Source organism: Narcine bancroftii, chromosome 1 (assembly GCF_036971445.1).
Source record: "Narcine bancroftii isolate sNarBan1 chromosome 1, sNarBan1.hap1, whole genome shotgun sequence".
Lineage (NCBI taxonomy): Eukaryota > Metazoa > Chordata > Chondrichthyes > Torpediniformes > Narcinidae > Narcine > Narcine bancroftii.
Genome location: NC_091469.1, coordinates 449,018,243 through 449,045,025, shown reverse-complemented (window position 1 = coordinate 449,045,025; position 26,783 = coordinate 449,018,243). Strand labels below are relative to the sequence as shown.

At 38.3% G+C, this 26,783-nt stretch overlaps 1 protein-coding gene and 1 long non-coding RNA gene across 4 annotated transcripts in view; one reads left to right on the top strand and one right to left on the bottom strand.

Moving 5' to 3' along the window:
- The window catches only part of LOC138751771 (uncharacterized), a 692,174-nt gene that overhangs the window by 142,456 nt on the left and 522,935 nt on the right, over positions 1-26,783 (top strand). The gene's annotated exons all lie outside the window — the stretch shown is intronic.
- odad2 (outer dynein arm docking complex subunit 2) overlaps positions 1-26,783 on the bottom strand; it is a 355,511-nt gene that overhangs the window by 67,626 nt on the left and 261,102 nt on the right. For all 3 annotated transcript variants that reach the window (XM_069914511.1, XM_069914512.1, XM_069914513.1), the window contains one exon: positions 2,936-3,124. In XM_069914511.1, coding sequence (XP_069770612.1) covers positions 2,936-3,124 — 189 coding nt within the window. The remainder of the gene's footprint in view (positions 1-2,935; positions 3,125-26,783) is intronic.

The following is a 26,783-nucleotide window of genomic DNA, read 5'->3' as shown; positions in this document are numbered from 1 at the left end:
CAGAAAGAGAAAACAATCATGTCTTACAATACATCACTGGAGATAGTGAATATCATACTTTATTAGTATTATTCCTTCAAATGTATAACATTCTCTTTCACAATGTTGAGTGAATAAATTTTCTATTTCTACTAGTCATTTGCCAATGGACAAACAAGGAAGTCAAAAGATAGTAAGTTTGAAGCACACTTTTTTTTAAGCTTTGTTTTCTTTGTCTATTATTTTATCTTGTTTTTGTACTGTCTTCCAGCATAAGAAGAATAAAAGACCTTCTCTCAAATTTCACTAAGTTGAAAGATTTATGTCTTTCTCAGATTTTCAGGTTGCGACTTCTGAATGTTCATTTAGGCTCTACCTGCATTTGGAATTAACCATTTTAATTATGTTTCGGCACCAGAAGTTACTGTGGTGGGAACTTGATGGGGAATGAGTGCCTAAAAACTGGATTTCACCCTCTTTTGGTGTGCTATAGGATCTGTGTCTTTAATGCTAATTATTATTCAGGCTTCCCATGAAATATTATTAAATTGGCCAAAGACCTGTTGAAAACTGAATCGGGTAAGTTTATAACTGTTACAAGATCAAACCAACAACCACAAAGAAGGCATATCACACAGGGGTAAAGATGAACAATTACTTTATTAACAAAAAATTCACCTTCAAACTTTAATTCAAAATCCTTCCTTTTATAACAATGCCCACTGGCTACTATGCAAATTTCTATAACAGTGTAAAACTAATAAATTCCTCAGCCTAAATATAACATATGTAATTAAAGTCTAAGTTACATTCCCAACCAGCTCACAGAAAAACTTAGACACAAAACAAATACAAAACACACAAGACTCACAATACTTCAGCCTCATCCGAAGCAAAGATCATAAACAAAATTTAGTTTGTTTGGTAAACTGAAGCCAAAAGATCTTTGAGAGAGTGAGAGAGAGAGAGAGAGAGAGAGAGAGAGAGAGAGAGAGAAAGAGAGAGAGAGAGAGAGAGAGAGAGAGAGAGAGAGAGAGAGAGAGAGAGAGAGAGAGAACAAAATTCAAAGTTGTCTTCTTGTGTTGCTTGCAGAGAGAGGAGAGAGAGGAACAACTGGCTTGGTCCGGATCCTTCTGGCTGCCTTCAGAATCGTCATCCGTTTTGAAATCCCAACATTCTAAACTGTCCACGACTTATCCTCTGGGCCTTCTTCCTCTCCACAGCACCACCCAGTGATGGTTTATCATCCAAGTCCAGATTTTATTTTTCATTTTCTGCACATGCTCAGTCCATCTCCCACTCTCTCAGCAGTCTACCTTCACCTTGGCTCTCTAAGGCAAACTGTCACTTTTTAACATAAAACCACACAACACAGAACACTGTAACAATAACCAAGAAACATACTTTAAAACTGATCCTATGCAGCTTCCAATAATTTAGTGCAGCTGCCTACACATTGGTGCTCAGCAAATACCGAAGTATGTACTCCCCTTGGTTACAACACACAAAATTGTTACCAGGGGAAAAAAAACAAGGCTGCAGGCAGACCAAATGACAGATGGGTCTAGGTGTGAGGGGTCATAGTGATAACATTTTCACTTGGATGGTGATCTGTATCTAGAATGAGTTGCCAGAGGAAACAGGGCATCATTTTGACATTCAAAAGACATTAGGGCAGATGTATGGATAGGAAAGGATTAGAAGGATATTGACCAAATGCAGGCAAATGGGACTCGCCCAGAATGTCACCTTGTCAATATGGATGAGTTATGCTGAAGGGTTTGTTACTTGCTGTTTGACTCTATAATCAGCAATCTTGACAGACATTCTAATCATTGATTTTAATATTTAGCAATAATAAATTCTATTTGTATCTATGAGGAAAAAGGTGTACGGCCTGGGGATTTTCTCATTAAAAGGTTGAGTGGTAACCTGATATATGTTTGATAAGGTAGTTATTGTCACAATGTCTTTATTTATTAACAGGATAAAAGCATTCATTACCAAATCCTAATTGCTTTCAAAAAGATGAGGTTGAACTGCCTTTTTGAATTTGCTGATACTCCTACAGTGCTATTGATTAAGTAGTTCTGGGATATACTTCTATTTTAGAGAGACCAGAAATATAAATACAAATCTATCACTGCAAACTTTAAAAGTTTCAGCCTTCAACATTTTGATTAATTGTGCAGATAGTTGTGCATAATGAAAACACGGTGGATTTTTTTATTGCTACACTTGTAATTTTGGGCATGCTCAGAATACAGAGGGCCAAATGAGCAATGAGATATAATGTTCTTGAGAGAAAACAGAATAAAACCACTGTCCTCAGGTTAGACACATCCAAATTATAGACACACTTCACATTTGAATGAGCTCCTGTAAATGTTATTAAATTTAAACGATGCTAGTCTTATGGGGAAAATACCAGTACACCTGTAACCTCCCCGCAACAATGAAACATCGTCTCTGGCACTGTGAGAGACTTCTTAAACGAGTTCTTTTGGAAACTGACAAGCAACTGCTTCTATCAATATTTTGTGCAAAGAAACTTGATTAATATATGCACTGACGCTTCTTGCTAATCAAAATGAGCCATTAAGAGTGGGTCATCCTGTTTCTGTACCATTGTACACTGTGTCTGCAGACTTTTGTGTTACACACCTCTCTACAATAATGACTAGGCAGGGGAATACAATAAATATATATTTTAATAGGACTTCATCAGCATCACTCATTACAATACTGTTGAAGTATGTTTATGAATGACTGTGTATTTTCCAACTTATGGACACCTGTTACAAATGGAAGCCATTTGTAACAGCCTGTAACATTAACTCACTGCAATTATTAACCAAACTGGAATTTGTAAGAAATGTCTTTACTTGGAGAGCTACTGAACTAAGGATGTGGTAGTTGAATGAGTGGTATTAAATATTAATTCAAGATTACTTACAATGTATGTTAAACTTGACAGCATTGGAACAACTGCATGATCTGTTATAACTGCAAGGTTTTCTTCATCCATGGCTATTTTGGCTAAAGCTGCACAAACACTGGCCAGGACCTCAATGTTGTCAGATTTCAACAAATTAACAATTAATTCCAGACCGCCAACAAAGGAGCGAACCATCTCTCCAGCTTCCTAAACAAAAACAAGCAAAATAACATGTTAAAAATATGTTAAGAATTGGAACAAGTTTGATGAATTAGTCTTATTGCATAAGCAGAAAGACCACAGTCTGTCTGGGTTGGCAACAGGACATCAAGCACCATCATCCGAGAACTGGCACATTTCAGAGCTTTGTGCTTCTGTTCGTACCACTGACCCACAACTGCAATGCCAGATTCAGCTCCAACAGAATCATCAAGTTTGCACATGATATTGCCTCATCAGTAAGAAAGTCACAATACAGAGAAGAGGTGAAAAAGCTCATAAAATGGTGTAAGTATAGCAAACTGACTCTCAACATGGACAAGTCAAAGGGTATTATCGTGCACTTCAGGAGGACCAGGAACAACCACCCACTGCTACACATTAATAGCTCAGTCATGGAGAGAGTGGAGAGCACCAAGATCCTCAGTCCAATTAAGAAGTCACCTATCCTGGACACACGATATCTCCTTACTTGTCAAGAAGGTGCAACAGCCACTGCACTTCCTTAGAAGTTAAGACAGGCAAGGCTTCTGACCACCATTTTTTACAGGAGGTTTCTACAGGAGCTCTATCGAGAGCAAGCTGGCCAGCTTCATCACAGTGGGTATGGTTGCTGTATAGCATTGGATTAGAGATCAATCCACTGGACATAAAAGAAGCAGAGACGATCACTGGGGTCTCCCTCCACCCATCAATGTGATTTACCAGGATAGTTGTTTGAAGAGGGCTCATAAAATCAGGAAGGATCATTACCACACTACCCACAGCATCTTCTTGCTACTTCCATTAGGAAAAAAAGATACAGTATTTGAGCCAGAATCAGCAAGCTAAGGAACAACTTCTTCCCACAGGTAATGAGATTGCTGAATGACTGTTGAACTGCTAAAACATCTCTCTGTGATGCTACTATTTATTAATAAAATTGATATATTACACACACACACACACACACACACACAATATGTTCTGTGTACATGTATTATTTGTCTGATGTGTGCATGTCTGTCAGTGTGTTTGCACTGTTCTGCACCATGGACTGGAGAACGCTGTTGCACCAAGTTGAACTGGTACTGGATGGAAAATATACAGGAACTTGAACTTGAAATACATCTGGTATTCCTTGTGAGACTACATAAGGGCAGCATTAGCTCATGCAGATTGTAAATGCCTTAAATACATGTGCAAAGAACCAAACATGTGTATCAGGCATGCAGAAGAACAGCAGCATTTCAGTCTATGCCAAATGGCATATTCATAATAAATCCACCATATTAAAGATTTTCATGACTAAGGTATAGGTACATTTATCATTATTAAAGAGTTAGGAAACACTTTAATTTGTAGGCCACAGTAAAGACTTCTCTCAGCTTATTTCTCATCTTTGGAAACTCTTAGAAGCAACACCCTATTTTGAATTGCAGAGCAATTCTTTCCTGATGTTGAAATAACAAAAGGAAAAAAAGTAAACTTTTAAACTTGACTTTGCATGGTTAGGATATCAAAGGTTTGTTGAGGAATTGAGTTAAAATGCTGCAGGGTGTTTAAATGTCTATATGTTTACCATTTTCAGAAGTGTTAGTCATATTAGTTATGTGTAGAAATAGCCAAGTTATTTTTTTAAAATGTAAATAAATCTCGAAACATACTTTGCCAACAAGGAATAGTTTAGTTTGTAACAAAGAAAAATGAACAATTCTGGTGATATAGAACCTTTATTCCTCCTCTACCAACTATTTCCTTCCCATCCACTTTCCATGTACTTCTGGAAAATCGTTATATACCTACCGCCATCTTTGTGAAGGATATGCCCCTTAGGTCCCTCTGACCGTAAGCCTATGCCAATTATCTTGCAAGAAAACCAATGATTATTCATATTACCTATATCTCTCATTATTGTATAAAATGTTATAAGGTTCTCCTCCCCTATTACGCCCCCCCACCCCCCAACTCCCAGCTTAGCGGAGAAAAATCCCAGCCTATCTAGCTTCTCCTTATGATTCAAGATGACTTATTTTGGCAACATTCTCATGAATCTTATCTCTTACCAGCTTAATCTTATAGCTGAGTGACCAAAACTGCACGCAATAATTCAAATGATGTCATTGAGGTCAAACAACAGTGATCAGAGGCCTCCAATTTGAGTAATGGCCCTCCACTACTGTCACTCTTTCTCCTGCCATGAAGCCATTTCTGTATCCAATTGGCCAAATTCCCCTGGAAACGTGACCTCACTCTCCAGAACAGCCTACCATGTGGGGCCTTGTCAAGGGGTTTACTATGACTGTAATATGTCAGCACTGTTTACCATCCTGCTGTACATCTTGGCCACCTCTTCAAAGTACAACAAAAGTTCACCAGACTGATACATGGGATGGCAGGACTCGTGTATGAATAAAGATCGGGTGGATTAGGGTTATATTCATTGGAATTTAGAAGAATGAGAGGAGATCTCATTGAAACATAAAATTCTGGCAGGGTTAGACAGGTTAGATGCAGGAAGAATATTCCTGATATTAGAAAAAGAGGTCACAGTGCAAGGATAAGAGGTAAGCCATTTAGGACTCAGATAAGGGGAAACATCTAGAGTCAGAGAGCTGTGAAATTGTGGAACTCCTTGCCACTGATCATTGTTGAGGCCAGTTTATTAGATATATTCAAAAAGGAGTTGGATGAAGCCCTTCATGTGAAAGGGACCAAGGGATGTGGAAGTGTAAGTAGGAATATGGTACTGAAGTCACATGATTAGCCATGATCATATTGAGTGATTGTATAGACTCAAAGGGCTGAATGGCCTACTCCTGTGCTTATTTTCAATGATGATTCAATGAAAAATGCAAATTCATGAGGCACTATTTCCCACACACAAAAGCCATGCTGACTATCTTAATCTGTCCTTCCTTTTCCAAATGCAAGTAGATACGGTCCTTCAGAATCCCCACAGTAATTTACCCATGAATGACATTAAACTCATTAAAGCCTGCAGTTTTCTGGCTTCTCTTGACAGCCTTTTTCAAATAAAGGCAAATATAAACAACTCTCCAATCTTCTGTGCTTAACTCTGCCATGGCATCTCCAAAGATCTGTCTACACTATAACTGCATTTTTTGCACTACAACTGTGAATTTCTTTTTTTCTTTTCTTTTAAAATTATTTTAATTGTGTTTTATCAGAAAAACAAACAAAAAAAATCTGTAAATCAATTGCAATGAAATCTTTGCAGATTTACAAATAACATATGGTAAAGTCGCAATACAATTTAATTAATTGTAATACAATATTATAAGAGGTAAGTGAGAAAAAAATGAAAAGAAAATAAATTCAAACCCACAGCAATCAAGGTTAAAATTCATATTGTAAGTAATGTTAAATCTGAACAAGAGGCCTCAGGGGATCCAAACAAGCACGGCCAGTGACATTTATCATCGCACCTCATTAGTCAAATTATGGAAGTGAACTATAAATGGGTTCCAAGTCTTATCAAATCAAATCTTGATTTTCAAGATATTATGCCTAATTTTCTCCAGATTTACAAAGGACATCTAATAGCCATTGATTTTATGTAGGTGAAAATCATATTTCCATTTTAACAAAATTGCTCTTCTTGCTAATAAAGTGGAGAATGTTATAACCTGTCTTTGATTAGAAGATAAAATAATATTTAAATCTTAATTAAAAAGCAAATAATGCCATTACTGGACATGGATCTAAAGTGATCCTAAATATAGTTGAAAAAGTTCTAAAAATGTTGGTCCAATATTTTTGCAAATTAGGGCAAGTCCAAAACAGAGGCATCGAATATTTTACATTTGTCACAAACTAAAATAATATTAGAATAAATTCGAGCAAGCTTGACTTTCAAAACATGTACACAATGTAGCACTTTGAATTGAATAAGAATATGCCTAGCGCACAATGATGAATCATAAATCAGGCCCAAAATTGAAGTCCATTCTTCTTCTGAGAAAGAGATGTTCAGTTCATTCTCCATTCAATTTTAATTCCACTTAAAGAAATTGCTTTCATTTTCAAGTTTATAATATAAAGTAGATATCATGCCTTTATGAGTAAATTGTAACTCAAAGAGTTCATCGATAAAATTTAAGACAGGAGGAGTAGGAAATGTTAAAGCTCAGAGTGAACAAAATGTCAAATTTGATAGTATCTGAAATAATGTCTATTTGATAGGTTAAATATCATCCCCAATTGATGAAGAGATATAAAATGTTGTTGTATAAAAAGATCTTTAAAATTATTAATACATAAAAAATGCTTATGCTGAAAAAGCGTTCAACAGAGTAGAATGGGAATATTTATTTGTCACCCTAATATAATTTAATTTTGGCCCAGCTTTTATACACTGGATAAAACTTTTATATACATTTCCAATGCCTCAATTTGCATCTATTCCCAACAATCCAAGCTTTTTAAACTACATTGAGGCACAAAACACGGCTGTCGTCTGAGCCCATTGCTTTTTGACTTAGTACTGGAACCATTTGCTATTGCTTTGCAGGCAAATCCTGATTTTACTAGTTTGTTTAGAGGACTACTGAACATAGGTTATCTTTTTATGCAGTTGACCTCATATTGTTCATTTCCAACCCTGAGTTATCCATACCGAATATACTGTCATTACTTTCTCGTTTTAGCAGATTTGCTGGTTATAAGATCAATCTTCATAACACTGAAGGGTGTACTGGGACTTCATTCTAAATAACCATTCAAAATAGTGAATGAACAATTTAATACTTAGGCATTATCATAACTAAGAATTTTTAAAATATTTTTAAAGAAAACTTTACATTTTTAGTCAACCAAACCAAATCAATTCTTACAGAATGGTCACCACTCATTGACTATGATTGGTCGTATTAATTCGGTTGAAATGAATATTCTACCAAAATTTTTATACCTCTTTCAATCACTGTCAATATTTATTCCTAAGTCCTTTTTTGACAATTTCAAATCAATTATGTCTTATATATGGCAAAACAAGAAATCTAGATTGAATAAAAAGCATCTTCGGAACACTAGAAATAATGGGGTATTAGCCCTACCTAATCTACTACTGGGATATAAACATAAGAAATATGTTACTATTGTTGCAATGCAAAAGACAGATGAATATCCTAATTGGACTGAGAAGGAGTTGAAATCCCTCAGAAGTACCTCCCTCTGGGTAGTATTGGGGTCATTTTACCTATCTCTATTCAAAAATTGACAAGGAACTTAATAATGACACATAGATTGAAGATCTGGAATCAAATCAGTATTTTTTTTGACTTATGGAATTTATAGTTACAAGTCCTATAATATCTAATTATTTATTTCAACCAGCTATTTTAGATGCCAGTTTTCAAAAATGGATTTTTTTTAGGTATTATTAGTCTTAAAGATCTTTTTATTTCTTTCTTTATTGTTTTCCTCTTCCTTCTATATTATTGTTCTTGTGTCTTCCAATATGTTGTGGTTTATGTACTGGAAAACTACAGCAAGAAAGATTTATACTGCATCTGTAACATATCTAATAGCCTGAATACACCTGGGATTGTCTGATTTCAGAAGCTAAGCAGGCACAGACTGCTCAGTACTTGGAGGGGAGACCACATAGGAACACCAGGTGTTTTAGGTTTCTGTGAGGGGAGCTGAATAAAATGGCAATTCTCTGTCTGCCTTACAGTAGACACAAGTTAAAGACTTTCATGTATGTAACATTCTAAATGTAGTATTATGTGACAATAATGGTACCTTTACATAATAAACTTAATTCATTCAAATTAAGCACATGGAAATATAACTCACACCAGAATAATTGTCCCTTACATAATAGCTAAATATAAGTAATGTATAGTTTGATAAAATTGTCTCCAACACACTTAAATATGGAACCTTATCACACCTGATGACTTTATAAAAATTCAAGGAAATGTGTACTTTGCTCTGTGAATTAAAGCTTAAAATTAATGTTACAATTATTCACCAACAATAAAAAGTGGTATCCGAGTACAATATTCATAAGAAATTAATTAGCTCCAAAATCAAAATGTTCTGGTCAGTACGCAATACAGCATGAAAACAGGCTCTTTGGCCCAACTCATCCATGCTGACCAAGGTGTCTTCCTGTGTTGGTCCAATTTCAGAATCAGAATCTAGTCATGAACAAGTCATGAAATTCAGTGTTTTCAATGTCATAACCATCTTATGACATTACAATATGAAAAAAACTAAAATAATAATAACAATAATTGTGCACAAAAAGTAAGGCAGTATCCAGGAATCTGATGGCAACAGGGAAGAAGCTGTCCTTGTGCCATTGAGTGTTCATCTTTAGACTCCTGCAACCTTTCCCCAATGCTAGCAGAGTGAAGAGGGCTTGGCCTGGGTGGTGGGGGTCTTTGAGGATAGGGGCTGCTTTTTTTAAGTCACTGTCTCATGTAGATGTCCTCGATGGAGTGAAGTCTGGTGCCTGTGATGACACAGGCTGAGTTAACAACCCTCTGGAGTTTATTTACATCTTGAGAATTGGTGCCTCCTTACCAGGCAGTGATGCAACCAACCCCTATATATAGTGGAGAGAGTTTTCGGTGACATACCAAATCTCCTCAGACACCTCACAAAATATAGCCCTGGTGAGCCTTCTTTGTAATTGCATCAACATGGAGACTCCAGGTCATATCCTTCGAGATGTTGACATCCAAGAATTTGAAGTTCTTGATGCTCTCCACTACTGACCCTTCGATGAGGACTGGGTCATGTTCCCCTGACTTCCTCCTGAAGTTCACCATCATCTCCTTGGTCTTGCTGATATTGTGCAGAACGTGGTGATCGTTATACCTCATTGCCGCTTGTGATTCTGCCAACAAATGTGGTGTCATTGGCAAACTTGTAGATAGCATTGGACTTGTGCCTGTCCACACAGTCATGGGTGTATAATTAGTAGAGCAGTGGGCTAAGCAGACATCTTTGGGGTGCGCCTGTGTTGATGATCAGTGAGGAGGAGATGTTTCCAATTCATACTGATTGAGGTCTTCTAATGAGAAAGTCAATGATCTAGTTGCAGAGTGGGGTACAGAGGCCTAGAGTTTGTAACTTCTTCACCAGCACTGAGGGAATAATGAATGAAGGCTGAGCTGTAGTCTATGAAGAGCAGCCGTATGTACGAAATGTTGTTTGAGAGGTGATCCAGAGCTGAGTGGAGACCAGCGATATTGTATCTGCCATGGAGAGATTTTGATGATAGGCGAATTGCAGTGGGTTCAGAGCTTTACTTAAGTACATGTTAATTCTGGCCATGAGCAGCCTCTTGAAGCATTTCATTACAGTAGAAGTTAATGCTACTGGGCAGTAGTGTTGAGGCACCCCATGCTACTCTTCTTGGGTATAGGATGATTAATGCCCCTTATAAGTTGGTGGGAACCTCTGACTGACACAGTGAGAGTTTAATAATGTCTGTGAACACTCCGGCTAGTTGGTTGGTGAAAGTTTTCAGTACTACCTGCCAGGTATGCCATTAGGGCCTGATGCCTTGTGAACATTCACTCTCTTGAATGATGTTCTGACGTTACACACAGAGACAGATATCACAGGGTCCTCAGCCTTTTCAGGGATTCTACTTTTTTAAAATATTTCATTTAAAATTTTCTCTATACATGTAATAATCAGAATTAATATAGTAATACAAGTTCAACATAAACAAATCAAAAATTACATACATGATGATATTCACCCCCAAACCAACCCCCCTTCCCAAACTCCCCTCCTTCAAAATAGTTAATATAAAAGATATTTTATAGCTATATTAACATAGAAAGAAAAAAAAAATTCTAAAAATCAGGATTGCACCGAGAAATATCATCTAATACATGTAAATAAAAATTCTTCAATGCAATTCAAAGGAGTACCTCGCAGGTATAGAGGCATAGAAAGGACATTATTACAAATTTAAGCCTAATATTGGGTGCATGGGTGCAAAATTTGCAAAAGCATAGCATATATATTTTTCAAGCTATATGTAATTTTTTTTTCCCCCAAGGGAACACAACTTTGAATTTCTCACATCATCTTGGCATACCTAAAAATTTAACTAATTTCCAAGTAACTGCAAAACATTTCTTCACCACCGCTGATGTTTCTTTAACAGATTCTTAATTGGAAGAAAGCAAATTTTGAGGGGATGAGAAAAGATTTGGAGGGTGTGGATTGGGATGTTATTTTCAGGGAAGAATGTAGCTGATAAGTGGAGGATATTCAAAGGAGAAGTTCTGAGAGTGCAGAGTTGTTATCTCCCCATGAGGATTAAAGGGAAGGTTAGAAACTGTAGGGAGTCTTGGTTTTCAAAAGATATTGGGAACTTGGTTTGAAGGAAGAGGGAGGTGTACAACAGGTATAAGTAGCAAGGAAGGGATGAACTGCTTGAGGAATTTAAGGAGTGTAAAAAAAAGAAAATTAGAACAGCTAAAAGGAGAAATGAAGCGGCTTTGGCAGGAAAAGTAAAAATAAATCCAAAGTGTTTGTAAAGGAACATTAAAAGTAAAAGGATAGTGAGGGATAAAATTGGACCCCTTGAAAATGAGGAGGGTAGGCTTTATGAGAAGCCAGAGGAGATGGGTAAAATTTTAAATGAATTTTTTTCTTCAGTATTTACTAAGGAAAAGAATATTGAGCTAGATGAAGTGAAGAAATATGGTAGGGAGCTCATGGATAATATAGGAATTAATGAGGAGGTAGAGCTGGCTATATTAAAAAAGATCAAGGTGAATAAATCTTCAGGTCTTGACAAAATATTCCCTAGGACTCTGAGGGAGGTGAGTGAACAAATAGTGGGGGCACGGACAAGAAATATTTAAAATGTCACTGGCCATGGGGGGAAATGCCAGAGGACTGGAGGGTGGCTCATGTTGTTCCGCTGTTCAAATAAGGATCGAAAAGTAGACCTGGTAATTATAGGCCTGTAAGTCTGACGTCGGTGGTGGTTAAATTAATGGAAAGTGTTCTTAGAGATGGTATATACAACTATATACAACAAAGATAGGGATTGATTCAAAGTAATCAGCATGGTTTTGTACGTGGTAGATCATGTCTAACAAATCTTTAGAGTTTTCCAGGAGGTTACTAAAAAGGTGGATGAGGGGATGGTGGTGGATGTTGTCTATTTGGACTTTAGTAAGGCTTTTGATAAGGTTCCTGAAATGAAGATGGATGAATTAGGTATTAATAATGAAATAGTGAAATTGATTCAACAATGGTTGGATGGGAGGTGCCAGAGTGTAATGATGTCAAGTAGAGTGCCTCAGGGATCGGTATTGGGCACTGCTGTTTGTCATATATATTAATGATCTAGATGATAGGGTAGCAAATTGGATTAGTACATTTGCAGATGATACAAAAGGTTGGTGGTGTTGTGGACAGTGAGGAAGATTATCAAAACTATCAGGGTGATATAGGACAGTTAGAAGAGTGGGCTGAAAAATGGCAAATGGAGTTTACTACTGATAAATGTGAGATGCTAAATTTTGGACTAATCAAAATAGGGCATGCATGCAATTGAGGAGTACAGTGGAACAAAGGGATTTAGGAGTCATGGTACATAATTCTCTGAAAGTTGAATTACATGTGGATGGGGTGGTGAAGAAGGCATTTAGTATGTTGGCTTTCATAAATCAGAGTATAGAACACAGGAATTGGGATGTTATGTTGAAATATAAGCATTGATGAGGCTAAATTTGGAATATTTTGTGTGCAATTTTGGTCACCAAATTATAGGAAGGATATAAACAGTATAGAGAGAGTGCAGAGGAGATTTACGAGAATGTTGTTAGGGTTTCAGGGTTTGAATTACAGGAAATGCTTGAGCAGGTTGAGGGGTGATTTGATAGAGGTATTCAAAATTATTAGGGGAACTGATAAAGTCAATATGGATAGGCTTTTTCCACTGAGAATGGGGGAGATTTAAACAAGAGGGCATGAATTGAGAGTAAAAGGGGAAAAGTTTAAGGGAAACATAAGGGGAAATTTCTTCACACAGACGGTGGTGGGGGTATGGAATGAACTTCTGGCAATGGTGGTAGAAGTGAGATCGAGGTTAATATTCAAAGTTAGGTTGGATAGGTATATGGACAGGAGAGGTGTGGAGGGTTATGGGACAAATGCGGGTCAGTGGGACAAGGTGGGAAATGATGTTTGGGATGGACTAGTAGGCCCAAACTGGCCTGTTTCTGTGCTGTAAATGGTTATATATTGATAGTTTATATTAGGCCTTCTTCATTCAATAATTTCCAATAAAAATAAGTCCGTATTTTGTGGAAAAACAGCTTCTGTAACTTGCTCCAAAAAATTCCGTAAAGATCTTACATTTGGGCAAGACAAAGTTGAATGTAAGAAAAGTCCTACATCTCCACCACGCCTAAAGTATTGATCTGATAAATCTGATTTTAGTCTATACAATTTCTGTGGTGTATGATATAACTAGTGGTTAAAATTTATACTGAATTTATCTATATCTTACATTGATAGTATTAGTCATACAATCGCAACATAAATCTGCCCATATTTGCTCATCAATTGCAATATTCAGATCTATATCCCATCTCTGTCTAGACTTAAGAACTCCTCACTTAAAAGTTCCTATTTGTAATCAAGAGTGAATTATAGAAGTAAACTTTTTAACAATTACTCTTCTAATAAGGAGTTCTACTTCAGTACTAGTTGGAAATAACAAAAAAAGTTTTGAGTTATATCATATTTATTTCTTGATTGCTCAAATTACATTAATTGACCTCTTTCGTAACAATCTTTAATATTTATAATCCCCTTATGAAACCATCTATTCAAAAATAGATTGTTCTTTGAAAAAGGTGCAAGAGGATTTTGAATCAAAGGCATTTTAGGTGTTATACATCCTCTTACACCAATTTCATCATTTATTTTATCCAGGAATTAATCAAATGTTTCAATAATAGTCTATCTTTATCACCAACAATTAATTTCAGTTCCCACTTATATATAAATTCTTCTGCTTTTCTCTGTTCTATTTTATTCAATTCTATTTTAACCCATTCCGATTTTTCCCTTTCAAAAAAAAAGAAACAAAAAATGTCATTTGATCCACTTGATAATAATTTTTTTTAAAATTAGGAATCTGTAGGCCTCCAAATTCATATTTCCATGTTAATATCTGTATAGATACTGGATTAGTTCCTGAGGATTGGTGGGTGGCCAACATAACCCCACTCTTTAAGAAGGGAGGGAGAGAGAAACCAGGAAACTATAGACCAGTTAGCCTGACGTCGGTAGTAGGGAAGGCACTAGAATCAGTTATAAAGACGCAATCGCAGAACATTTGGAAAGTAGTGGTATCATCGGATGGAGTTAGCATGGTTTTGTGAAGAGAAAATAATGCCTGATGAATCTAATAGAGTTTTTTGAGGATTTAACCAGTAGAGTGGATAGGGGGAATCAGTTGATGAGGTATATCTGGAGTTTAGTAAGGCATTTGATAAGGTTCTGCACAGAAGACTAATGTACAAACTTGAAAAGCACAGAACAGGAGGTATGGCATTAAGGTGGATAGAGAATTGGTTGATGGACAGGAAGCAAAGAGTAGGAATAAATGGGTTATATTCAGAATGGCAGCCAGTGACTAGTGGGATACCACACAGCTCCGTGCTGGAGCCACAGTTGTTTACAATATATATCAATGACTTAAATGTGGGAATAGATAGCAATATCTCAAAATTTGCAGACGACATGAAGTTGGGTAGCGGTGTTAGCTGTGTAGAGGATACTAGGATGGTGCAGAGTGATTTGGACAAGTTAGACAAGTGGACCAAGACGTGGCAGATGCAGTATAATTGGATAAATGCAAGGTTATCCACTTTGGAGGTAAGAACAGGAAAGAGGACTATTATCTAGATGGTATCTGTTTAGGAGAAGGAGAGATGCAGTGAGACTTGGGTGTTGCTGAGCATCAGTCATTGAAAGTGGGCGTGCAGGTGCAGCAGGTGGTGAGGAGGGCGAATGGTATGTTGGCATTCATAGCGAGAAGATTTGAGTGCAGGAGTAGGGAGATCCTGCTGAAGCTGTACAGGGCCTTGGTGAGACCACACCTGGAGTATTGCGTGCAGTCTTGGTCTCCTTAACTGAGGAAGGACATCCTCACCATGGAGGGGGTGCAGAGAAGGTTCACTAGACTGATACCAGGGATAGAAGGACTTACATATGAAGAAAGTTTGAATAGTCTAGGCTTGTATTCTCTGGAATTTAGAAGATTGAGGGGGAATCATATAGAAACATATAGAATTCTTAAGGGTTTAGACAGACTAGACACAGGAAGGTTGTTTCCAATGCTGGGAAAAACTAGAACCAAAGATCACAGTTTAAGGATAAGGGGGAAATTTTTAAGGACAGAAATGAGGAAAAAATTATTCTCTCAGAGAATGGTGGATCTGTGGAATTCTTTGCCACAGGAAGAAGTTGAGGCCATTCCTTGTCAATATTTAAGAGTAGGTTAGATTTGTTCCTTGTGGCTAAGTGGATCAGGGAGTATGGGGAGAAGGCAGGAACCAGGTACCAATCAGCCATGATCATATTGAATGGTAGTGTAGGCTTGAAGGCCCAAATGGGCTACTCCTGCACCTATTTTCTATGTTTTCTATGTTTTCCTGACATTTTACCTTTCCAGAGGAATTTCTTACATATTTATTCAATTCTTGGAAAGCATATTTGGAGTATTAAAATAGTTAATGTTTGGAAAAGATATTGCATTCTTGGGAATATATTAATCTTAATACAGTTAACCCTTACCACCAAAGTTATAAGTAAATTAATCCATTTTTTAAAATCTTCCTCGATTTTTCATTCCAATTTGTATAGATTTTTCAAATTATTATCCACATGGATACCTAAATATTTAATACCCACTTTTGGCCATTTAAACTGAGTATCCCTTTGACATTGAGTATAATTACCTTCTGTTAATGGCATAATTTTGCTTTAATCCCAATTTATTTTATAACCTGAATTTTTTCCATATTTTTTCAATTAACATATAATTTTCATAAAGATGTCTCAGGCTCAATCAAGTATATTAAAATATAATCTGCAAATAAACTAATTTTATGTTCTTCTTGACCTACCCCAAATCCTTTAATTTCCAAATTCCTCCCAATTGCTTTAGCAAGAAGTTTGATAGTCAAAATAAACAAAGCTGGAGATAAAGGACATCCTTGCCTACCTGATATAGCTAATTGAAATGGTGAAGATATTTGTCCATTAGTCACTACTTTAGCTTTGCAAAATTCAATCCAAATCAAAGTTTTACCAACACCTTAAACAAAAAATCCAATTCCAATCTATCAAATGCTTTTTCTTCATCTAAAGACACTACAAAACTTTTTTTTTGTGTTAAATCTAGCTACATTTTCCGATGACTGTCTCTTTTTTTACAAAACCTGTTTGATCCATATTTATTCATTTAGGCAGCAGTTTAGTCAATCGATTTGACAAATTTTCACCTGAATATTATAATCTGGATTTAATAATGAAATAGGTCTATAAGATGAAATTTTAAAGAATCTCCATCTTTTTTAGGAATCACTGTTATGACAGAATATATTGTGCTTTATATTATATATAGATATGATTTTTGGAGATAAAGTGTGGCAGGTTTTTTTTAGTATAGGTCGCATACAAACACTTCAAAACATTGCTCATTTAAAATACTGGAGCTCTGCTCGAGCTAGTCAGTCTGGCTCTGAGTGCTTTTGCATAAGCTTTGGGGAGTGCTCAAAGGACTTCACAAATGGATTGTTGTTTTGAAAAGCAACAGATGAAAGAACTCGGAGGATTAGGTTCAGAGCTGCAGTCTGTCTGAGTGGAGGTTGCTGTTCTAAGAGGGTCATGTGGTTTTTGCAAGCAGAGAGAGAAAGTAAAGCAGGCTTTTTTTCTGGGAGAGGGAGAGAGAGAGTAAAACAGGCTTTTTTTCTGGGAGAGGGAGAGAGAGAGAAAATTCAGTTCAGCAGCAGCAGCTGGAACTGGAACAGGTCAAGCTGGCAAGCTTGTGGAAAAAACCCTTTGGAAGATGGGTTGTGAATGCTTAGTTCAGCCTGGTCAAAGTCCTTGTGGTCCATACTTTATGGACTAGCTGCATAATGTTTCACTTGAAATAAGGGAAACAAAAAGGAACTCTGTGGTGACCTGAAAGAAAGAGGTTATTATCTGGAAAACCCTGATGGGGCAAGTTTCTTTGGCAAGACACTGACATGGCTGATTAAAAGGGATCAGTTTGTGTCCAGGAACAACAAATTTCTCTCTGAACACCGACAAGAACCTTCCTGAGTCGTAACCATTTACCTTTCAAGCACCAAAGCCTGTGCACCATATAAGAATTGCCTGTAACCAGTGAACTTCGAGGAATGAGAAGTGAGATTGGACTGTGAATTAAAGAACTTTTCTGAATTTACACACACATACATGTGTGGTTATAATTAGAAGGGGATTAAGTTAGGTTAGTTAAGCTAATAGTAATATGTTAAAGTTTGATTATGTTTTCATTTTTAAAGATAATTAAAAGTAAATTATGTTTAAGTAACCACTTGTCTTGGTGAATATCTATTGCTGCTGGGTTTTGGGGTCCTCTGGGCCTGTAACACTGTAATCATTGCCACTAAAAATGATTCTGGAAGAGTATGGGTTTCCAAAGCCTGATCTGATACTTGCATAATTATAGGAATTAATAAATCTTTTAAATCTTTATAAAATTCAGGTGAAAATTCATTTTTTCCCAGGGATTTATTTTTCTGTAATGAACCCATAGCTTCCTTCACCTTCACCTCAGTAAAGAAAAGATTCAGTCCAGTCTGCTCTTCCAAACTTAGGCTAGGCAACATTATCTGTGATAAATAACTATTTTATTTTTTTTGTCTTTTAATGATTCCAAACTATATAATTTCAAATAATTTAAAAAAAAAGATTCATTTATTTTTTGACTAAGTGACTACGTTAGTATCCTTTTTAATTGCATTGATTATTCTCAAAGTCTGTTTTACCTTTAATTGCCAAACTAATACTTTATGTGATCTCTCATCTAATTCGTAATACATTTGTTTTGTTCTAATAATCACTTTCTCATTTTTACGTTTGCAATGTATTATACTGTTTTTTTTATTAATTAGTTGTCTATGTTTATCAGAAGCCTGTTCTTGGATCATTTTACAAAAGTGTTATTTCTCTTTCTAATTGATCAATCTCTCATAAACTCTTTTTTAATTAAGTAAAACATAATTTGACGTCTTAAAAATGCTTTTATAGCATCCCATATAATAAACATCATTTACCAAGTTCAAATTTGTATCACAAAATGTCCAAATTTGTGTTCGAACAAATTCACAAAAATATTTTCTTTTCAATGAGAAGAATATTCAATCTGCATCTACAAATCATCTTTTTTTTCAGGCATTTCCACTGTTATTAACAAAGGGGAATGATCAGATAAGGTTCTTGCTTTATAATCAGCTTCAAGAATCCTGGCTTGCATTTGTGCTGAAATCAAAAATAAATCAATTCTACAATAGAAATCATATCTACTCGAATGAAGTAAATAATCTTTCTCTCTTGGATGAATCGTCCGCCATACATCTATTAAATTCAAATCTTTCATCAAAACCAAAGTCGCTTTAGCTGCTTTTGTTCTCATCATTACTCGAATAGATCTTACAATGGATCTAAACAGAAATTAAAATTCCCTCCTATTAAAATATTCTCATATTCCTCTTCTAGATTAAGAAATGTTTCTTGAATAAACTTTTCATCATCAAAATTTGGAGCATACTGGTTAAAAATAAGTCAACAATTCAGAAATCTGAAGGAGACCTATCTCCTTGCAGGGTCTATCACAGTATTTTGAATTTTAATTGGAAGATTTTTTTTAATTGAAATTGCCTCACTTCTTGACTTAGAATTCAATGAAGAAGACACCACAAGTCCTTTTTAACTTCAAATGTTTTTTTTTCATTTAACTGTGTTTCTAGAAAAAAGTCCACATCAACTCTCATTTTGTTAATATATGTTAAGACCCTCTTTCTTTTTATATCCTGTTTAACCCATTAACATTAAAATTTAGGAACTTCATTACCTTACTCATCTCGATAAGACACTACATCCTCTACCTCCGCAATTCCCCTCTAATTCCAGTAAGTAATATTTTATGTGCTAGTACGCATCTCCTCCAGCAATCCAAATAGAAGAAAAAATACAAATAAAAATACAAAGAATGTATACTTCCATACTTACAAATATATTGATATAAAAGAAAACCCTCCTGTTAACTGTTGCTTAAATATACAACACCACCTCCCTCCATTTTACGGGTGGTGAATAAAGTCATAAAAATACACTTAATCCCGCAGTAATCAGCACTCCCTACTCCCCACTTCTCTCAATTCTCTTGGTACATTTAATACATATATTTTAATTAATTAGTCACAATTAAAATAGCTTCTTGGAAATCAAAAAGGAAGAGAGAAAAGGAAAATAATTATTATTATTATTTCTTCCATCTTGTAAATTTCCCCTTTTCCAATCATAATGAAATAGCAAAAATAAAAGGAAATAGTTCATCCCATCAAAGATACAGCATCTTCTTGAAGATGCACTCTAGGGAGACTCTGAGCAAATTTTTCCACTAGAAAGGAATCTAATTTGGTCTCCAGGCAAAGAATCTTCAAAGTTGCAGGAAAATGAAGAACAAATTTATAAACTTTATCAAAAAGAATGTTCTTAGCTGAGCTGAATTCTTTCCTTCTCTTCAATAAGTCTTCACTCAGATTGGGATAGAATAAATTTCTATCTCTTTCTCATTGTAACGGGCCTTGACATTCCCTTGCTTCTCTCACAGCAAGATTTAAAACCTTCTCTCTGTCTTGATAATGCAGGAATTTAATTAATATAGAACATGGTCTTTGATTTGGAAGAGGCTTTGGTCTTAGAGCCCTATGAGGTCTTTCAATTTCAAATGGATTTTCAAAATGTTGCTCTCCCAAAACTTCAGGAATCCACTTTTGAAAAAAATCAAATTGCATCAGGACCTTCTTTTCCTTCCAGAGGGTATATTATTTTAATGTTATTTCTTCTGCTGAAATTCTCCAGTACATCCACTTTCTCTAAAAGTTTTTATTCACTGTAATTAAACCAATAGTTGTATTTTCCACAGTTGATACCCTGTCTTCAACACATTGCATATCATCATCCATTCTTGTAATTTTCTAATCCATTTTCTACAACCTCTTCTTCATTTTATTCATAACATATAATGCTTTATTGGTATCTCCTTTTATTTCTGCCTTCAATCATTCTTTGCTTTTTCCTTTCATTACTTTAAACTGATATATTATAAATTTGGTTACTTCTTATACTTAGACTGTTTCTTCAATTAATTTCTCTTCCTGTTGTTGTTCATCCTCTTCTTCTTCATCATCTTCTTCATCTTCACCTTCATCATCTTCTTCTTCTACCATGTCCTTCTTTTTCATAATCTTCTTCTTCATCATCTTAATCTTATTCATTTTCTTCACTTCATCATCTTCATAATTTTCTTCTTCTTCTTCATTATTATCATCTTCATCTTTTTCATCATCATCATTATCTTCTTCTTCTTCTGATCCTCCTCTGGAGTCTGACTCTTCATCATCAGGTGGTGAGGTAGAGGTTCCCAACTTCTCAATACTTTTCTGGCTTACTCCCAGTAATGCCTTGTGTTTTTCCACACCGCATTTGTGTAATTTCTCATACATGCGTGGTTCAGTTCCGGGTTCCTCTCCAACGCCACCTCTCCATTGTTATAGATGAGAGCCATCAGTAGAGGGTCCATCAAAAGGTTCACTCAATTGGAGGGCAACCCGAGCACTAGCTCCATCCTTCACTATAAAGGTAGTCCTCAAGTCTCTACTGCCCATTGATTGTAAATGATTAAAAGTGTATTCATACATCTCACTTGTCTCTGAGTGCATTTAGTCATGCTACAATTTTAATAGCTTACTTTGAAACAGGATGGAAGCCCTGTTGAAGCCAGGCATGATCCAGATCGACCCCTGAGGAATTTGCCTACTGGCTGGAGTGCTTCCAGTCTGACTTGATGGCTACATAAGATGTCTTCAACTCAGATGGTCTCCAAAGATTTGCACTTCTTTCTCGAGTTGGGCCCAAAGGGTACACTATTATCAGAGACTGTGCAGAATGATGCGCTGGTGAGGCACCGACTCTCTCAACATCAGCAACATCCGGGTGAGTCACTGGATGACTATATTCTTGAACTGTAGGCCTTGACAAGAAAATGCCACTATGAAGCAGCCACAGCTGGGTGAGAGAGGAGGAACAAATCTGGGACACCCTCGTGGCAGGAGGGAGATCGAGGTATGTGAGGCAGCAACTGCTGGAGTTGGGAAAGAAACACTTGGCCAGCACCTTGGAGCTGGCGAAAGCACTCAAGCAGGCCTAACTGGGAGCTGATGACCTCACAGGCGAAAGCGATGTCCTTTCAGTGGCCATGCATGACCGGGGATACTGCTTCTGTGGCAGGCATAGCACTCCCAGGCCCAATGCTCCGAGAAAGACTCCATGTGTGCAGGATGTGATAAGTGAGGGGACTGGATGATGGTCTACTGGTCTAAAGGGAACCCAAAGAGGGCAAGCACATGTGCAACCCCTGAATCAACACTCAACCCATACCTGAGTCCTGAAGGACCAGCCCCTGCCTCTCCATGCTGTTCATTGCCAGGGTCTTCTTGCTGCACCTCATGGCAGGACCCGCCATTGTAAGTGAAGCATCACAGGAAGCCACAGCAACCATCTAGTCCATCGTCAGATCAAGATGGAGGGCAGGCATCTTGCTCTGCCTTGTGGTTTATGCCATCTTGTCTGCCCATGGGCCAAGAGGAGAGACTTAACATCAGCATGGGCAGCAATGGGGTTTCTGGAGTACTGGCATCAGTCATCCTGGATCAGGCAATATCTTACCAATTGAATAACCCTGATGATGGAGGTGAGAGTAAACAGACATTTCATTGATTGCTTAGTAGACGCTGGCTCCACAGAGAGCTTTATAAACTCTGCGACGGCTCTGCGGTACAACTTAAGAGTGTATCCGACCGACTATCGCATTTTCCTAGCTTCGCACTCACAGTCTGTGATGATCCAGGGGTATTGTATAGTACATCTAACTGTAAAGGTGGGGAAGGGGGGTGGATTTTGTAAGTTTGATTGTATGTACTGAAGGATTTGTGTGCTCCTGTGTTGCTGAATGGAAGGTCCCAAAAGTCTGACACCACATGCAGTCTCTCCACCCTAAATATTTATTTCCTCTCTCCACACTGTTTCTGAGCCTGACTCCTGATTGCAAGCCAATAGTTACAAAGAGCAGGTGATACAGTGCAGGGGACTGGGAATTCATCAGAGCCGAGACACGGTGGGTGCTCAAAGAAAACGTCATCGAACCTAGCAATACCCCATGGAGAGCCCAGGTGGTAGTTGTGAAAGGGGAAGAAAAGTCCAGGCTAGTGATTGACTACAGCCAAACAATTAATTGTTTCACACTCCTGGATGCGTTACCCCTCCCTTGAATTTCAGACATGGTAAATGAAATTGTGCAGTACCAGGTCTATTCAACCATCAACCTGAAAGCTGCAGACCATCAATTATCGATCCGTTCTGAGGACCACCCCTACACAGCATTTGAGGCAGATGGATGGCTCTATCAGGTCCGGATGGTCCTTTTTCATATCACCAATAAGGTCTTGGTCGGGCAAAATGGTCGATGAGTACGGGTTGAAGGCCACCTTCCCTTATCTCGACAATGTCACTATTTGTGGACATTCTCTGGAAGACCATGACACCAACCTCCAGAGGTTTTTTCACACAGCCAAGACCCTGAACCTCATGCACAACACTAGTAAGTGCGTGTTCTGGATGAAAAATCTGGTGATCCTGGGCTATGTAGTGTAAAATAGCATAATTGGCTCTGATCCTGATTGAATGTGCCCCAGGTTATACCTCCTGATCCCAAGGACCATAAAAGCCTTAAGGAGGTGCCTGGGCTTCTTCTCCTACTACATCCAGTGGGTCTCTCACTGCACAAATAAGGTTTTCCCCCTCTTAAAAGTCTACTTCTTTCCCATTGACAGGCAAAGTCCAAGCAGCTTACGACTATGTTCAGAGTTACATTGCAAAGGCCACCATGCATGAGGTGGATGAGAACGCACCCTTCCAGGGGAATGCAATGCTTCTAATGTAGCTCTGGCCACTACCCTTAACCAGGAAGGCAGGCCAGTTGCCTTTTTCTCCTGCATTCTACAAGGCCACAAGCTTTGGAACCCATCTGTGGAGAAAGAGGCTCAAGCCATTGTAAAGGCCATCAGGCATTGGAGGCATTACCTGTCCGGCAGAAAATTTACACTGCTCACCAACCAGCAATCAGTGGCATTTATGTTTAATAATGCAAAAAGATTACTAGTTGGAGGATCGAACTCTCTACCTATAATTATGACATAGCATACAAGTACCCTCAATGAACCTCCAGATGCCCTGTCAAGAGGAAGCTGTGCCTCTGCACACATCAGCTAGTTGTGGTCACTGCATGATGACCTTTTCCACCCAGGCATAACCCGCATGGCTCATTTTGTCAAGGCACGCAACCTACCCTACTCCGTTGTGGATATCAGGGAGATGACTAGGTTCTGCCAGGTCTGCACGGAGTGCAAGCCACACTTCTACTGCCCCAACAAAGCATACCTGATAAAGACATCCAACCCCTTCGAATGACTCAGTGTCGATTTCAAGGGTCCTCTCCACTCCACCAACAGAAATGTGTACTTTCTCAACATTAACGATGAGTATTCAAGTTTTCCATTCACCATCCCCTCCCCAGACATAACCACCACCACAGTCCTCAGGACCTTGCACTCTATTTTTGCCCTATTCGGGTATCCCAGCTATATCCATAATGACTGGGGCTCATCATTTATGAGCGATGAGCTACGCCAGTACCTGCTCATAAGGGGCAAGCTAAAATCATGGGGGAACGGACAAGTTGAAAAAGAGAACACGACTGTATGGAAGGCCATGAAATTGACTCTCCAGTCCAAAGGCCTTTCAGACACGCGCTGGGAAGTGGTCCAACCCATGGTGCTTCACTCCATAAGGTCGCTCTTCTGTACTGCAATCAATGCAATTCCTCATGAGCTTATGTTTATGTTCCAGAGGAAATCCATATCTGGGACTACTCTCTCAGCTTGGCTGAGAAAGCATCTGCAGCATTCCCTGATGGCAGAGAGGACACCTGGCACCCACCGAAAATGAGAGTCCGATGTCTCAAGTGTGCCAGGAACTACCAAGTACCCCACTCAGTGTCCCGAAGCACACTGCTCAGGAAGTGGACCAATTCACCCCACGACCTTAGCCAGAGCCCTCGAGACCCAAAGTCCTCCAGTACTGCAGTGCTTGACTAGAATTACCAGTCCCCCTGACAGACTTAACTTGTAAATATTTGTAAAGTACTAAGGTTTTTTTTAATGAATGGTCTCACCTATAGGTTTCACCTATAGGCTCAATTCTGAAGGAAGGGGTGAATGCAATGAACTGGAATTCACTGGCTATGTATTGTTCAGATGCGTGGCTCCTTCCCTGGCTCCACCCTCACCTATCCCAATATAAAACCTGGTTTTCTTGCCTTACCTCAGGACTAATGTGTCTACTGGCCATTGATTGATTATAAGCTATAAACATGTTTGTACTCCTCACTTGTCTCTCTCTGTGTGCATTCAGTCACGCTAAACAGTTTGGTCTTCTTATCAAAGAAGCTACGCAGCCATCAACAGTTTTTGCCCTCGCTTTATAGGCTGTAATGGCCTGCACTACTAGCTTCCTCCAGAATTGCCACTATGCTTTAGAGATGGCCTTCCACAGGTCATATCTGGACTTGTAAAGATCTTGATCCCCAATAGTGCAGAATGAAGAAGGCTTGGCCTGGGTGATGGTGGTCTTTGAAGATAGAGGCTGCTTTTTAAGACACCGCCTCAAGTAGATGTCCTCAATGGAGTGAAGTCAAGTGCCAGTGATGTCGCAGACCGAGTTAACAACCCTCTGGATTTTAATCTTGTCCTTGTTCTCACTCTCAACAAGTTGCAGATTCTCTGATTCATCCAGGGCTTCTGGTTGGGGAACACTTGGTATTTGCGCGTGGGCACACACTCATCCATGCAGGTCTTGATGAAGTTGGTGATACATGTTGCATAATCATTCATCTATGGATGAGTTCTGAATATGTTCCAGTCCATGGATTCAAAGCATTCCTGCAGATGCTCCTCCACCTCCCTTGACCATATTTTAGCTATCTTCACTAGTGGTTCTGTGGTCTTCAGACTCTGCTTTTACGTCGGGTGTAGAAGTACAGCCGAGAGATCAGACTTGCCAAAAGTATGGTCGAAGTACAGCTCGGTATGCATTTTTCAAGGTGATGTGGCAGTGGTCGAGTGTGTTGGTTCCCCTGGTCTCGCTTATGATGTGTTGGTGGTAGTTTGTCAGAGACTTCTTCAGGCTTGCTTGATTGAAGTCTTCCATAATGATCGGAAAGGCATCAACATGTACTGTCTCATGGCTGTTAATCACAGTGCTCAGTCCCTCCAGTGCCAGCCTGACGTTAGCCTGGGGTGGAATGTACACTGCAACCAGGATGATGGCGGGGAACTCTCTCGGTACGTAGAATGGGTGACGTTTGATTGCTAGGTTTGGAGAACCTGACCATCATGTCAGGACATGACCATCATGTCTGTGCACCACGATGAATTGATGATGACACAAATGCTGCCTCCCCTGATTTTTCCAGATTCCAGTGTTCAATCAGTGCAATGGAAGGTGCAGCCCTTGGACTACAACGCTGTGTCTGGAATGTCCGCATTTATCAGTGCACTCCCTGACAGCTCTCTGATGTTGAATTCTGGCTTCGAGTGCATCAAGTTTGTTCTCCAAGGACTTTATGTTGGCCAGGAGGATGGGAGGGAGCAAAGCCTCAGGTTCTGGTGTCTCAGCTTGACCTGTAGCACCCCTGTGCATCCATGTGGTCAGGTCTTTTTTACCTGGTCCAGGGATCCACTGCTGGAGTTGTTGTTGTACCTGCAGGAATTGTTGTTGTACCTGTTGGAGATATTTAAGGGTCCCATGGAGTTGTTATTGTACCTGCTGGAGGTGTTTAAGGGTCCCAAGGAGTTGTTGTTGTACCTGCTTGAGCAGTTTAAAGGCCCCGAGTAGTCGTTGTTTTACCTGCTTGAGCTGTTTAAACTCCCTCACAATTGTTGTTGTACTTGCATGAGCGGTTTCAAGGTCTCTAGGCCTGAAGGAGATTGCTAATTCTACCGATTTTGCGGGTTCTGCTGTTTCCATTCTGTCAGAAAAGTTTGATTTTGTTTCTAGTTTTTTGTTTGATTTTTAGGAGTTCTGAATGGGAATATTTGATTATTTCCTTGCAGAGTCGCGACTGTAAAGAGTTGCCTGTCTTTTACCCATATTCCTCTAAATCTTTCCTACTCATGTACCTGTCCAAATGCCTTTTAAATATCATAATTGTACCCACTTCTACCATGTCCTCTGCCAGCTCATTCCATAT